The 15,685-nt window shown below is 33.9% G+C and overlaps 1 protein-coding gene across 5 annotated transcripts in view; it reads left to right on the forward strand.

The window, feature by feature from the left end:
• Positions 1-15,685, forward strand: part of LOC128654718 (ecto-ADP-ribosyltransferase 5) — a 189,923-nt gene that overhangs the window by 81,145 nt on the left and 93,093 nt on the right. The window contains exon 6 of one of the 5 annotated variants that reach the window (XM_053708802.1): positions 11,095-11,366. The exons of the other annotated variants lie outside the window; for them this stretch is intronic. Within the exon in view, the coding sequence (XP_053564777.1) occupies positions 11,095-11,105 (11 nt within the window). The 3' untranslated portion in view covers positions 11,106-11,366. Of the gene's footprint in view, positions 1-11,094; positions 11,367-15,685 lie in introns of those variants that run through there. 5 annotated transcript variants of the gene reach the window in all.

The following is a 15,685-nucleotide window of genomic DNA, read 5'->3' on the forward strand; positions in this document are numbered from 1 at the left end:
TATATGTCTGTTTTCTGTGGATGTCTCTGTGAGGGTGTGTGTGTGTTTATGTATGTATGTCTGTGTTTTCTGTGGATGTCTCTGTGAGGGTGTGTGCTTTCTGTGGGTGTCTCTGTGAGGGTGTGTATGTCTTTGTGTGTTTTCTGTGGATGTCTCAGTGAGGGTGTGTGTACGTATGTCTTTCTGTGTTTTATGTGGTTGTCTCTCTGTGTGTGTATGTCTTTCTGTGTATGTCTTTGTGCATTTTCTGAGGCTGTCTCTGTCAGTGTTTCCTTGGGTATATGTGCAAGTTTGAGTTTGTGTGTGTGTGTCCATTGTCTGTTCCTTTTTAGGACATTTTGACCTTACTAGTGATTATTCACATCTTTCTACAGACTTTGAGACCTTTACGGAAGTCACCAATCCACCATTTAACCTTTAAATTATTGTTTAGGCAGTTCAGGGCCCTTCCTTTCAGCCACTGCATGCTGTTGTCATCATTTTTTTTTTTTTTTTTTGTTGGCATCTTCCTTTACAAAAAGATAATCAGAACTCCATATTTTGTTTTCTAAATCTCCCTTTTTTTTTTACAGAACTGTAGTCTACCTCATTACTTGTCAGGTCAATGTAATTAAGTGCTGAGTGTCTGTGTCTGAGTGCGTTTGTGTGTTCCTTTACGTGTCTGCTAGAGTGTCTTTATGTGAATCCTTATGTGTGAGTGTGTGTGTGTGTTTCAGTATATGAGTGTGTCTGTGTGTTTGTATGTTACTACCTTTACAACATTTCCAAGTTTAAATAGACACTTTAGAAAAAAGTGCATATACGTTTTAGTCACTTGGTCAAAAATTGTACATGTCAAAGGGGGGGGGGGGGGCCTGATCAATGGTTAAGTCAGGGGACCCAAAATTTCTAGTGGCAGCCCTGTCCTCCAATAATGGCTCCCCCCCCCAGAGCAAACATTGCCTGAGGCCACACCGTGACTTCAATGTAAACTTTCATGAATAAAAATGCCCCTGTAGAAAAAATTCAGGCAAGTTTTAATTCAGTAGACGGATCAACAATTGCCTCCTCCTGGTGGGAATCACACACTAAAATTATAAATCTTGCATATATTACACCCCAGGTAAAGGCTAGATGGGATAAAACTCTAGCACGATGTCAGAAATGCAAAACCATAAATGCTGACTTAGAGCATTGTTTCTGGAATTGTACAAAAATTAAAATTTTTTGGTATAAAATAACAAATTGGGCAAGCAAAATGAACCAAAGTAATATACAATTTAATGATGAGCATGTTTTCTTTTTAATAAATCAGGAGGAACCATCATATACAAATACTCGTCAATTAAACATGCTAATCATTACGGGAATATTATTGATCTTGAAACACTGGAAAACTCAAATAGCCCCAAGCTTGAAGGAATTTATACAAAAACTCAAAAACCAACTAATTTTAGAACAAATGGATGCATCAATAGATTCAGAACATAAAATTAAGCAATTTTTCTATAAATGACTGTATAATTAACAGTTTCCCTAAAGAAATACAAAAACAAATAATTTCACCATTTAGGGGTACTATTTATATGGAAACAGCCATTGCAAATGGCGAATATTCTGTTTAATAATAAAAAAAGGTATTTGGTGAGGCGGGAGGGGCGGAGAGGAGGTGGGGGTGTACTTCTCCCCCTTTTTTTTTTTTCTCCTTTCTCGTTTTGTTTTATTTATTAAGAAAAATACCATTCAGAATGCAAATGAATGTATGTTTTTCTATAAACCTGCGGGTATTAGTATGGTTTAGAAAATATGTAGTGTCTAGATAGCAATTACATGGATGTTAATTATTTATTTTGTTTTTACTCTACTAGAACACTAATTCATATGATTATAGGTTGGAGGTCAGATATAATTTATTTTGTAATGTTTAGTATGTTGAACTTAGTAATATCAATTACAACATCATTTGTCTTTTGTCTGTGTAGATGTATATTGAGGGACTGTATATAGTGATATTGAAGGAATTGGTTGTACAATACTTAGAAACCATCGTTTGTTATTGCTTCTTAACTTAATGGAATTGCTTACTGTAATGGTCAGTAAATATATATCCAAAAATCTGCCGCCCCAGACATGAGCCTTGTTGTCATGGCCATAATCTGACCCTGACTTGATGGCATAAAGCCTAGTGCAGTGTGCAGTATAAAACTGTTGTATTGTAATACTCTCTATTCATAGTCACTGTGTGGTTTTATATATATATATATATATATATATATATATATATATATATATATATATATATATATATATATATATATATATCCTCTCCAAGAACACAGGCACTCACTGGTCTTTATAAAAGGTAATCCTTTATTCAATCCATTAAAACGATAATAATACCATGTATTATTATCATTTTAATGGATTGAATAAAGGATTACCTTTTATAAAGACCAGTGAGTGCCTGTGTTCTTGGAGAGGATACGAATTGGCTTGCAGTGCACCTTGGCAGTTGAATTGGCGTAAGATTGTGCTGTCCTCTATCTGGACTATATATATATATATATATATATATATATATATATATATATATATATATATATATATATATATATACAGTATATACTTCATCCACTCACTCTTTTTGTATCCCATACGTAGCCCAGGTGACTCCTCAAAAATATTCATATGACAACACGAAGAGGGAAGGGCACTCACGGGTCTTTATTGCATCCAAGTGATGTTTTTATTTAAAGTGAATGTCAACTTTCACAAATGTAAGCCCTGTTTCTAATAATACCATTAAAAACAGGCGCACTTTCATTCATGGAAGTTTACATTGAAGCTGTTCTTTTAAAATGCTTACCTTTTATTCCTAGCAAAAGTGAAACACCGGAGCAGCTATTCCTCCACCTGCAGATAGTCTCTTCTTACGGCAGAAATGACGCATTCGGCTTCCTCCAATAATGGCTTCCCCCCCAGAGCAAACATTGCCTGAGGCCACACCATGATTGGAGGAAGCCGGATGCATCATTTCTGAAGTAAGAAGAGACGTCCTGGGAGCGGAGTAATTGCTTCTCCGGTGTTCCACTCTTGCTATTAATAAAGGTAAGCATTTTAAAAGAATGACTTCAATGTAAACTTTCATGAACAAAAGTGCCCCTGTTTTTAATAGTATTTTTAAAAACAGGGCTTTCATTTGTGAAAGTTGACTTTCACTTTAATATATAGCATCACAAAACGTTGACGTTTCGGCTCCTTCAGTGAGCCTTTCCCAAGACAAAACTAATCACAGTGCAGCGTCTCAAGCCGCCATTCCTAAACATTGTATTTTGAGAAAGGCTCAGTGAAGGGTCCGAAACATCGACTTTTTGTGATGCTATATATTAAATAAAAATTTCACTTGGATGCAATAAAGACCCTAAGTGCCCTCCCTTCTTCGTGTTGTTTTATATATATATATACTAGTCCAAAAGCCCGTGTACACAGGAACATTTTTGCAGTACAGCGGTTCCACCCCTTGCTCTCTCTCTATCCCCTCTCTCTTTTGCTCTCTCTCTCCCCCTCTCTTTTCCTCCCTCTTTTGTGCTCTTTCTCCCACTCTCTTTGAGCTCTCCCCCCTCTCTTTTGCTCTCTCTCCCCCTCTCTTTTGGTCTCTCTCTCCCACTCTTTTGCTCTCTCTATCCCCCCTCTTTTGCTCTCTCTCTCCCCCCTCTTTCGCTCTCTCTCTTCTTTCTTTTGCTCTCTTTCCCTCCTCTCTTTTGCTGTATCTCTCCTTTCTTTTGCTCTCTTTCCCCCTCTATTTTGCTCTCTCTCCCCATCTCTTTTGCTCTTTCTCTCCCCCCTCTCTTATGCTCTCTCTCCCCCTCTCTCTTGCTCTCCCCCTCTCTCTTGCTCTCTCTCTCTCTCTCTCTCTCTCTCCCCTCTCTTTTGCTCTCCCTCCCCTCTCTTTTGCTCTCTCTTTCTCCCCTCTTTTGATCTCTCTCTACCCTTTCTTTTGCTCTCCCCCTCTCTTTTTCTCTCCCTCCCCCTCTCTTTTGCTGTCTCTCTTCCTCTCTTTTGCTCTCTCTATCTCCCCTCTTTTGATCTCTCTCTCCCCTTTCTTTTGCTTTCCCTCCACCCTCTCTTTTGCTGTCTCTCTCCCTCTCTTTTGCCCTCTCTATCTGCCCTCTTGATCTCCCTCTCCCCTTTCTTTTGCTCTCCCTTCCCCCTCTCTTTTGCTCTCTCTATCTCCCCACTTTTGATCTCTCTCTTCCCTTTCTTTTGCTCTCCCCCCTCTCTTTTGCTGTCTCTCTCCCTCTCTTTTGCTCTCTCTATCTCCCCCCTTTTGATCTCTCTCTCCCCTTTCTTTTTCTAGTATGTATGATAGTGTTATGCTTATCCCAGGCATTAATTCTTCTGTAGGATAGCCTTATGCTTATCCCAGACATTAATGATAATGTAGGATAGTAATATGCTTTTCCTAAGTATTAGTTAGTACATAGGATAGCCTTATGATTATCCCAGGATTTTGTCTGTAGGATAGCCTTATGCTTAACCCAGGCATTAATCAGTATAAAGGATAGTCTTATGCTTGTACTAGAAATTACATAGTATGAAGCATAGCCGTCTGCTTATCCCAGGCATTAATTAGTAAATAGAATAGCCTTATGCATATCCCAGGCATCTTTTAGTCTGCAGGTTAGCCTTATACTTATCCCAGGCATTAATTACTCTCTAGGATAGTCTTATGTTTATCCTAGGCGTTAGTATGTAGGATAGCCTTATGCTTATCCCAGGCATTAGTATTTAGGATAGCCTTATGCTTATCCCAGGCATTAATTAGTCTGTAGGATAGCCTTATGCTTATTCCAGGCATTAATTACAATGTAGGATAGTATTATGCTTATCCCAGGCATTAATTAGTCTGTAGGATTGCCTTATGCTCATCCCAGACATTAATTAGAATAGGCATTAGTATGTAGGATAGCTTTATGCTTATCCCAGGCATTAGTAATTAGGATAGCCTTATGCTTATCCCAGGCATTAGTATTTAGGATAGCCTTATTCTTAATTAGTACAAATGATAGCATTATGCTTATCCCAGACATTAAAGGGCTATGATAACCAAATGTTGAAACATTTGAAAGTGATGCAGCATAGCTGTAAAAAGCTGACTAGAAGATATCACCTGAACATCTCTATACAAAAAAGAAAGATATTTTACCTCAAAAGTTCCTCAGTAGCCACATCCCATTGTAAAGGACTTTAAGCAGCAAATCAGTATGTCTATCCCGGGACAGCTAAGGCAGTGAGCTTTCGTGCACACTCATCTTATTTCCCTATTCAGTTTAAGGAAGTTTACTATGAAATCTCATGAGAGTTAAGTGAAATCTCATGAGATCACAGTAAAAGAGTTCATGACCTCAGCACTGTTGATGCTGATTTTCTGCAGTTCATTTCTTTATTTCTTCATTTTTTTTTAACCTGCAGCTGGGCAGCAGCTGAATATAACTTTTTACAAAGAACTTATTCTGTTGAGCTGAGGATATTGTGAGGTAAAATATCTTCCTTATTCACATAGAGATGCTCAGGTGATATTTTCCTGTCAGCTTTTTACAGTTATACTGCATCAGTTTTAAGTGTTTTAGCATATGAGTATTATGTCCCTTTAATTAATTTGTAGGATATCCTTATGTTTATCCCAGACATTAATTAGAATGTATGATAGCCTTATGCTTATCCCAGGCATTAATTAGTCTGTAGGATAGCCTTATGCTTATCCTAGACATTAATTTCTCTCTAGGATAGTCTTAAGCTTATCCCAGGCATTAGTATTTAGGACAGCCGTATGCTTAATTAGTACATAGGTTAGCCTTATGCTTATCCCAGTCATTAATTCTTCTGTAAGATAGCCTTATGCTTATCCCAGACAATAATGAGAATGTAGGATAGTATTATGCTTTTCCTGGGCATTAACTAGTACATAGGATAGCCTTATGCTTATCTCAGGCATCTATTAGTATGTATGATAGTCTTATGCTCATCCCAGTCATTAATGAGAATGTAGGATAGTATTATGCTTTTCCTAGGCATTAGTTAGTGCATAGGATAGCCTTATGCTTATCCCAGGCTTTCGTCTGTAGGATAGCCTTTTGCTTAACCCAGGCATTAATCATTATAAAGGATAGCCTTATGCTTGTACTAGAAATTACTTAGTATGAAGCATAGCCGTGCTTATCCTAGGCATTAGTCTGTAGGATAGCCTTATATTTATCCCAGACATTAATCATTCTGTAGGATAGCCTTATGCTAATCTTAAAATAATCTTAATCTTAATTAAATAGCCGGTAGTATAGCTATATGCTTGTCCCAGGCATTTGTTAGTATATAGGATAGCCTTATGCTTTTCCCAGGCATTAATTAGTGCATAGGTTAGCCTTATGCTTTTCCCAGGCATTAATTAGTATATAGGATAGCCTTATGCTTATCCAAGGCATTAATTAGAATGTAGGGTAGTTTTATGCTTATCCAAGACAGTAATCAATATGTGAGATAGCTTTATGCTTTTCCCAGGCAGTAATTAGTATGATAGAGAGATTAATGCTTATCCCAGACAGTAATTTGTATGGAAGTTAGCCTTATTATTGTCCCAGGCAATAACTGGTATGTAAGATAGCCCTATGCTTGTCTGAAGCATTAATTAATATGTAGAATAGCCTTAAGCTTATTCCAGGCATTCTTGAAGTACCCCATAGTGTTTGTCTTTACCACATCTAATGAAGTTTATTCCATGAATCAACCACCCTTTCTGTGAAGAAGCACTTCAGTAAATTACTCCTAACCATCCTACCCTTCAGATGGAGATATTTACCTCTTGCTCTGTTTATTTTTTATAAAAAATACTTACAGCCTCATCTTTATTTTCTCCTAATATACTTAAAAATGACTTGCATATCACCTCTCTCCTCTCCTCTAAGCTATACATATTAGGTCATTAAAGGGACACTAAACCCACATTTTTTCTTTCATGATTCATATAGGGCAGCAATTTTAAGCAACTTTCAAATTCACACCTATTAGAAATTTGTTTTCGTTCTCTTTCTATCTTTATTTGAAAAGCAAGAATGTAAGCTTAGGAGCCGGCCCATTTTTGGTTCAGCACCTGGTTTGCGGTTGCTGATTGGTGGCTAAATGTGGCAACCAATCAGCAAGAGCTATACAGGGTTCTGAACCAAAAATGGGTTGTTTATTTAGCGTACATTCCTGCTTTTCAAATAAAGATAGCAAGAGAACAAAGACAAACTGATAATAGGAGTAAATTAGAAAGTTGCTTAAAATTGCATGCTCTATCTGAAACATAAAAGAAAAAATGTGGCTTTAGTGTCCCTTTTAGCCTTTCCTGGTAAGTTTGTACCTTTTTGGCAGCCTCCTTTGCACAGATTGCAGTTGGTTTATATACTTTATGGCCTACAGAACTGCACACAATAGTCAAGATGAGGCCTAACTAAGGATCTGTAAAGTGGCCTAAGAACCTTACTATTTCTGCTGTAAATACAGCTACCTATACAAACAAGCAGTCTATTGCAATTCTATATTGTTTATTACATTCAAAATAATCTGAAATAATAATTCTCAAGTCCTATTCCTTATGTGTAACAGTCAGTAAAGTGTCATTGAGTCTCTAATTAACAATTGGATTTTTCTTTCCTAAATGTATATTTAACACTTTGCATTCCATCATTTGTCCTATCTTCCAATTGTTTGATATCCCTTTGGTCCACCCCCCAGAACCCCTGTAGCCCTTTGCTGATATCTCTGATAAACATGTTAAACAAAACAGGCCCCAGAACTGACCCCTGAGGAACACCACTATTAACAGCCCCCTCTGCGGAATGTACTCCATTTACTTTTTTTCTATTCTTAAGTCAGCATTCTACCCAGTTGACAATTTTTGAGTATAGACCAAGGAGATACAGTTTGTAAATTAGTTTGTTGTGTGGGGCGGTGTCAAATGCTTTCCTGAAATCTAGATATACTATACCAACTGCTCCACTCTGGTCTTATACTTTAGTTACATAATCAAATAAATCAGTTAGATTTGTCTCACATGATCTTCGTAAAATGAAACCAAGGAAGACAGAATTGAACTGTCATGAGGCAGATAGAGCACCCAATGAAATCATGTAGTAAATGTTTGATCATGTGTACAATTCAGTAAGCCTAGCTCTTTTATGGTAAGTTATATTTTACTGCTCTTGAAAAAGACAGTTTATCTGTTGAAACGCGTTGACAGCTTTGAATTTTGATGGATTTTTAACCCATTGTTGCTGATGAACTCTATTGTCTCTGGTCTGAGGAAGGATTTTCAATAAATGTTGAAGCAGGGGGGCTGGACTGTCCTTACTCAGCAGGACCAGACTGATATACTTCAGGAAAGTTTTCCTCTGTAAGAAGCACAACTGGGCTAAAAGATGCTGCTCTTAGGTGGTATCTGGGCTATAGAACAAGCTAATGAGCTGTTGTTCATTCCTGGTAGAGTGATTCTCTCTTTGTTTGCAAATATTGAAGACGTTTAATTAAGTATTGTTTCTGTTCTTGTGAATAAGAAGACAAATGTCTTATCATCTGGGTCCCCTGGAGTGGTCAGCGCTACTTTCAAAAGTGTATTTAAGTATGCACCGTGCACCAGCATTTTAAACACAGCACTTTCTCAGAGTCTATAGTTATTGTACTATCTGGTAATGACTCAAATTGTTAATTGCTGACATGCTACAAGCCCTACCGGGTACTAAGAATATCTAGCTATGTTTCACATGCACGTGCAGAGAAAAATACTAACACTAAAACAGTGATGACTTTAACTAGAAGCATTTTCACCAGCACGTGTATATTACAAATAGGTTTGTATTCAAAGATGTAATTCATCTATGTGTATTTACATTTTGACCAGAATGTCCCTTTAAGGAGAGGCTAAGGCCAGCTGCAGCCCTTTATTAAAGGGAAGTTATATTTTTTCACTAAAGGTTTAACTTATTTGCTATCTATCGCTTCACCTATATTTTCAGTCATTTTGTTTTCGTACTGTGTGTCATTGATTAACATTTAGACATTAAGTAGATGATATCTCCTGAATCATACATGACCTGCTTGCAATGTAATAAAAACAATCATACAAACCCCAACACTTAGAAAACAAACAGTGGATAAAAATATTTGTACCTGTAAACATTAGCGTGTCTGTTTTCTTATGGAATAATAGTTGGATAGAACGAGAGGTGCGTCTAGGGCCTGGCGGAATGCGTTCCAGGATGTTCTAACAGCGCAGCATGCAGAACTCAGAAATACTCTATTCTCTGTGTCGCGTATCTCACCTCGCTGTCTTGTTATATTACAGCTGACGAGGTTGTCTCATTTTTATGATATTTCTCTTTAATCGTATTCGTTTTGTGCTTATGTAACTGAGCGCTGTGTTATTGAGGTTAGTTTGTTCAGTAATCGTCTGAAGGTGATTTTATGATACCGGTATCCTTCCCAGCAGAGATTGCTCAATGTGCAGAGAAGCGAATGGATCAAACACAGATGTGGCTCTATTTATTAGGATGAAGCTTAAAGGGACATAAAACACAAATTTGTATTCAGTAACACATATACATTAGCAGCTGTGAATAAACCCCTTGATTGCCAGAAATACAGATGGTCAATCAAGGGGTTAACTGCTGCATTATCCATTTGATATAAAGGGACAGTAAATATCAAATTAAACTTTCATTATTAAGTTAGAGCATAACATTTTAAAACACTTTGCAATTTACTTCTGTTATGAAATGTGCTTCATTCCCTTAGTATCCTTTGCTGAAGGAGCCGAAATTAAATACTGGGAATTAGCTGAATACATCTGATGAGCCAAAGACAAGAGGCATTTATGTGCAGCCAACAATTAACAGCTAGCTCCCAGTAGTGCGTTGCTGCGCCTCAGCCTACCTAAGTATGCTTTTCAACAAAGGATTACAAAAGAACAAAGCACATTAGATAATAGAAGTAAAATGGTATGATGTAAAAAAGTGCAAACTCTGTCTGAATTGTGAAAGTTTAAATTTGACTTTACTGTCCTTTTAACTTGTAGCTGCTGTGAGGAGGGAGTGGATACAAATCTCTATGAATTCTTTGCAATAATGCGTCCTTAATTGGATATCAGAAAACATAAATTTGATAGTACAAATAAACTAGAATATTTTTATTGTTTCACTCTATCTGAATAAAAACTTTTCATTTTGACTGTGATGTCTCTTTAAAGGAATAGTCAAGTCAAAAATTAAACTTTCATGATGCAAAAAGAGCAGCAACAACTTTCTAATTTACTCTTATTATCAATTTGTCTTCGTTCTCTTGGTATCTTTAATTGAATTTAAGCTTAGGACCCGGCCCATTTTTTGTTCAGCACCTGGGTAGCACTTGCTGATTGGTGGCTACATTTAGACACCAATCAGAAAGTGCTACCCAGGTGCTAAATAAAAAATGGGCCGACTCTTATGCTTACATTCTTGCTTTTTCGAATAAAGCTACCAAGAGAACAAAGCAAAATTGATAAAAGGAGCAAATTAGAAAGTTGTTTAAAATTGTTGCTCAATATGAATCAGGAAAGTTTAATTTTGACTAGACTATCCCTTTAAATCTGGAAATCTTCTTTCAGAATAAGAACAAAAGTCCGTTATATAGAATAAGATCATTGCTGAGCCCACTGTTTACCAGTAATTATGTACATATTTAATCAAGGCAAAGAAAAAAACATATACAGCTATTATTACATTTGCCAGATTTTTATACTGGTTTTATTTTACTCCCCTGAGAGAGGCTCGAGTGCCTTCATCATACTTATATAGTTAATAATAGGTGACCCTGCAACCTGCTACAAAGTGATTGCTTAAATCAGGGCACAAGCTAACTAACTGGCCACAGGAAAGCAGACTAGGAACACAAATTCTTTCTGGCTTTTCAAGGAGTGTATCCTTGAACTTCTCTTGATTTGCCAAAAAAAATTGTGACTATATTTATATGCAGTAGCAGTAGTACAAAGCTTTTGTACAAAAACATAGGTAACTGCTAGTAACTTCAGTCATTTTTTTCTTTTTTCAGCGGCCTCATGAGGTTTATCGTGATACCATGCTACTGTATGTCAGGAGAACTGACACCTGACGCGCTTCACTTTTGCTGGAATTTCACTTGACCTATATATTTTAGGCATTATCTGAAGGATCCGTACAGGAGTTTTGTGCCACAATAAAGTAAACCGGATCTTTACTCTGCCAAGGGCCTAGGATTATGTTTACAGCTGAAACTGAGCTATAGCTGACTTGAAAATATAAAGTGACATTGTTCAGTAATGATAAAGCATTTTATTTTTCAAACTACTGCATTTGTGTCACAAACGTCTGACAACCATGAGGTAAACCATTGCTTTGTGTGTATTACTGGTAACCAAGAGGTCAAACCATTGTTTTGTGTGTTTTACTGGCAAACAAGAGGTCAAACCATTGTTTTGTGTGTAATACTGGAAACCGAGAGGTCAAACCATTGTTTTGTGTGTAATACTGGTAACCAAGAGGTCAAACCATTGTTTTGTGTGTATTACTGGCAACTAGGAGGTCAAATCATTATTGTGTGTGTTACATAAGAAGCTTTTGTTTATGCTAGAATTGCTTTATCTATTTAAAGTGCCTATATGTAATTAGTAGTATAGTAAGTACTATATGTAATTAGTAGTATAGTAAGTACTATATATAATTAGTAGTATAGTAAGTACTATATGTAATTAGTAGTATAGTAAGTACTATATATAATTAGTAGTATAGTAAGTACTATACGTAATTAGTAGTATAGTAAGTACTATATATAATTAGTAGTATAGTAAGTACTATATGTAATTAGTAGTATAGTAAGTACTATATATAATTAGTAGTATAGTAAGTACTATATGTAATTAGTAGTATAGTAAGTACTATATATAATTAGTAGTATAGTAAGTACTATATGTAATTAGTAGTATAGTAAGTACTATATGTAATTAGTAGTATAGTAAGTACTATATGTAATTAGTAGTATAGTAAGTACTATATGTAATTAGTAGTATAGTAAGTACTATATGTAATTAGTAGTATAGTAAGTACTATATATAATTAGTAGTATAGTAAGTACTATATATAATTAGTAGTATAGTAAGTACTATATGTAATTAGTAGTATAGTAAGTACTATATGTAATTAGTAGTATAGTAAGTACTATATGTAATTAGTAGTATAGTAAGTACTATATGTAATTAGTAGTGTAGTAAGTACTATATGTAATTAGTAGTATAGTAAGTACTATATGTAATTAGTAGTATAGTAAGCACTATATGTAATTAGTAGTATAGTAAGTACTATATGTAATTAGTAGTATAGTAAGTACTATATGTAATTAGTAGTATAGTAAGTACTATATGTAATTAGTAGTATAGTAAGTACTATATGTAATTAGTAGTATAGTAAGTACTATATGTAATTAGTAGTATAGTAAGTACTATATGTAATTAGTAGTATAGTAAGCACTATATGTAATTAGTATTATAGTAAGTACTATATGTAATTAGTAGTATAGTAAGTACTATATGTAATTAGTAGTATAGTAAGCACTATATGTAATTAGTATTATAGTAAGCACTATATGTAATTAGTAGTATAGTAAGTACTATATGTAATTAGTAGTATAGTAAGTACTATATGTAATTAGTAGTATAGTAAGTACTATATGTAATTAGTAGTATAGTAAGTACTATATGTAATTAGTAGTATAGTAAGTACTATATGTAATTAGTAGTATAGTAAGCACTATATGAAATTAGTAGTATAGTAAGTACTATATGTAATTAGTAGTATAGTAAGTACTATATGTAATTAGTAGTATAGTAAGTACTATATGTAATTAGTAGTATAGTAAGTACTATATATAATTAGTAGTATAGTAAGTACTATATGTAATTAGTAGTATAGTAAGTACTATATGTAATTAGTAGTATAGTAAGTAATATATATAATTAGTAGTATAGTAAGTACTATATGTAATTAGTAGTATAGTAAGTACTATATATAATTAGTAGTATAGTAAGTACTATATGTAATTAGTAGTATAGTAAGTACTATATGTAATTAGTAGTATAGTAAGTAATATATGTAATTAGTAGTATAGTAAGCACTATATGTAATTAGTATTATAGTAAGCACTATATGTAATTAGTAGTATAGTAAGTACTATATGTAATTAGTAGTATAGTAAGTACTATATGTAATTAGTAGTATAGTAAGTACTATATGTAATTAGTAGTATAGTAAGTACTATATGTAATTAGTAGTATAGTAAGTACTATATGTAATTAGTAGTATAGTAAGCACTATATGTAATTAGTAGTATAGTAAGTACTATATGTAATTAGTAGTATAGTAAGTACTATATGTAATTAGTAGTATAGTAAGTACTATATGTAATTAGTAGTATAGTAAGTACTATATGTAATTAGTAGTATAGTAAGTACTATATGTAATTAGTAGTATAGTAAGCACTATATGTAATTAGTATTATAGTAAGTACTATATGTAATTAGTATTATAGTAAGTACTATATGTAATTAGTAGTATAGTAAGTACTATATGTAATTAGTAGTATAGTAAGTACTATATGTAATTAGTAGTATAGTAAGTACTATATGTAATTAGTAGTTTAGTAAGCACTATATGTAATTAGTATTATAGTAAGTACTATATGTAATTAGTATTATAGTAAGTACTATATGTAATTAGTAGTATAGTAAGTACTATATGTAATTAGTAGTATAGTAATTACTTTATGTAATTAGTAGTATAGTAAGTACTATATGTAATTAGTAGTATAGTAAGCACTATATGTAATTAGTAGTATAGTAAGTACTATATGTAATTAGTAGTATAGTAAGTACTATATGTAATTAGTAGTATAGTAAGTACTAAATGTAATTAGTAGTATAGTAAGTACTATATGTAATTAGTAGTATAGTAAGTACTATATGTAATTAGTAGCATAGTAAGTACTAACAAAATAAGAAAAAGCAGTTCACAGAGTGAAACAGAAAGACTAGGGGGAGCTGTTACCATGCGCAACTGGCAGGGAGTGTATGAGAAATAAACACTGTTCATTCAGGATTTCAACTACCAAGCCAAAATAAAATAAAACCGTTATGTCCCACACAATAATAATGGCACACTGGTCCTAATACGGTAAAACTCTAAAGTAAGGATGATATTGCAAGTCACAATGGGGACACAACATGCATGAAAGTGATAATAGCCACACTTCAGTGGCTTATGCGATTGCGTGTATACCACTTTAAATATCCAGGCTGTATCAGCTATAGTTGCTGCATGACGTATCCAAAGTCAGCTGTCAGCAAAAAGCACAGTCTGCAGGTAATTCACAGCCTTAAACACAATGTTGACAATAATTCAAAAGAATGCATGAGAAATTGCTGTGTTAAACGTTACCATAGGATTTCAGTGCCTCTTCTCTTGTGTGGGGGTAGTCCGGTGTAAGCAGCTCATAATTGGCTGGAGTCACAATAGTTATTCATATACTCACTCTGCCCGGCTCCTCACAAACAGTCCAATGCCTCCCAAGCAAGTAGTGACGTGTCAGGCGTCCTGAGCTCCCAAACAATCCTGTAGTGCTAGGAAAGGAAGAGATCCCTGATTTCCTTATGTAATGAAACAAGAAAAAAAGAACCCAGCACATAGAAGGTAGGATCCAAATGATGAATAAAATTTCCAGTGAAAAAAGGATAATAAAACGTAGCCTTTATTCAAAATATGTAATTAGTAGTATAGTAAGTGCCTATATGTAATTAGTAGTATAGTAAGTACTATATGTAATTAGTAGTATAGTAAGTACTATATGTAATTAGTAGTATAGTAAGTACTATATGCAATTAGTAGTATATTAAGTACTATATGTAATTAGTAGTATAGCAAGTACTATATGTAATTAGTAGTATAGTAAGTACTATATGTAATTAGTAGTATAGTAAGTACTATATGTAATTAGTAGTATAGTAAGTACTATATGTAATTAGTAGTATAGTAAGTACTATATGCAATTAGTAGTATAGTAAGTACTATATGTAATTAGTTGTATAGTAAGTGCCTATATGTAATTAGTAGTATAGTAAGTACTATATATAATTAGTAGTATAGTAAGTACTATATGTAATTAGTAGTATAGTAAGTACTATATATAATTAGTAGTATAGTAAGTACTATATGTAATTAGTAGTATAGTAAGTACTATATGTAATTAGTAGTATAGTAAGTACTATATGTAATTAGTAGTATAGTAAGTACTATATGTAATTAGTAGTATAGTAAGTACTATATGTAATTAGTAGTATAGTAAGTACTATATATAATTAGTTGTATAGTAAGTACTATATGTAATTAGTAGTATAGTAAGTGCCTATATGTAATTAGTAGTATAGTAAGTACTATATGTAATTAGTAGTATAGTAAGTACTATATGTAATTAGTAGTATAGTAAGTACTATATGTAATTAGTAGTATAGTAAGTACTATATGCAATTAGTAGTATAGTAAGTACTATATTTAATTAGTTGTATAGTAAGTACTATATGTAATTAGTAGTATAATAAGTGCCTATATGTAATTAGTAG

The sequence above is a fragment of the Bombina bombina genome, chromosome 3 (genome assembly GCF_027579735.1).
Source record: "Bombina bombina isolate aBomBom1 chromosome 3, aBomBom1.pri, whole genome shotgun sequence".
Classification (NCBI taxonomy): domain Eukaryota; kingdom Metazoa; phylum Chordata; class Amphibia; order Anura; family Bombinatoridae; genus Bombina; species Bombina bombina.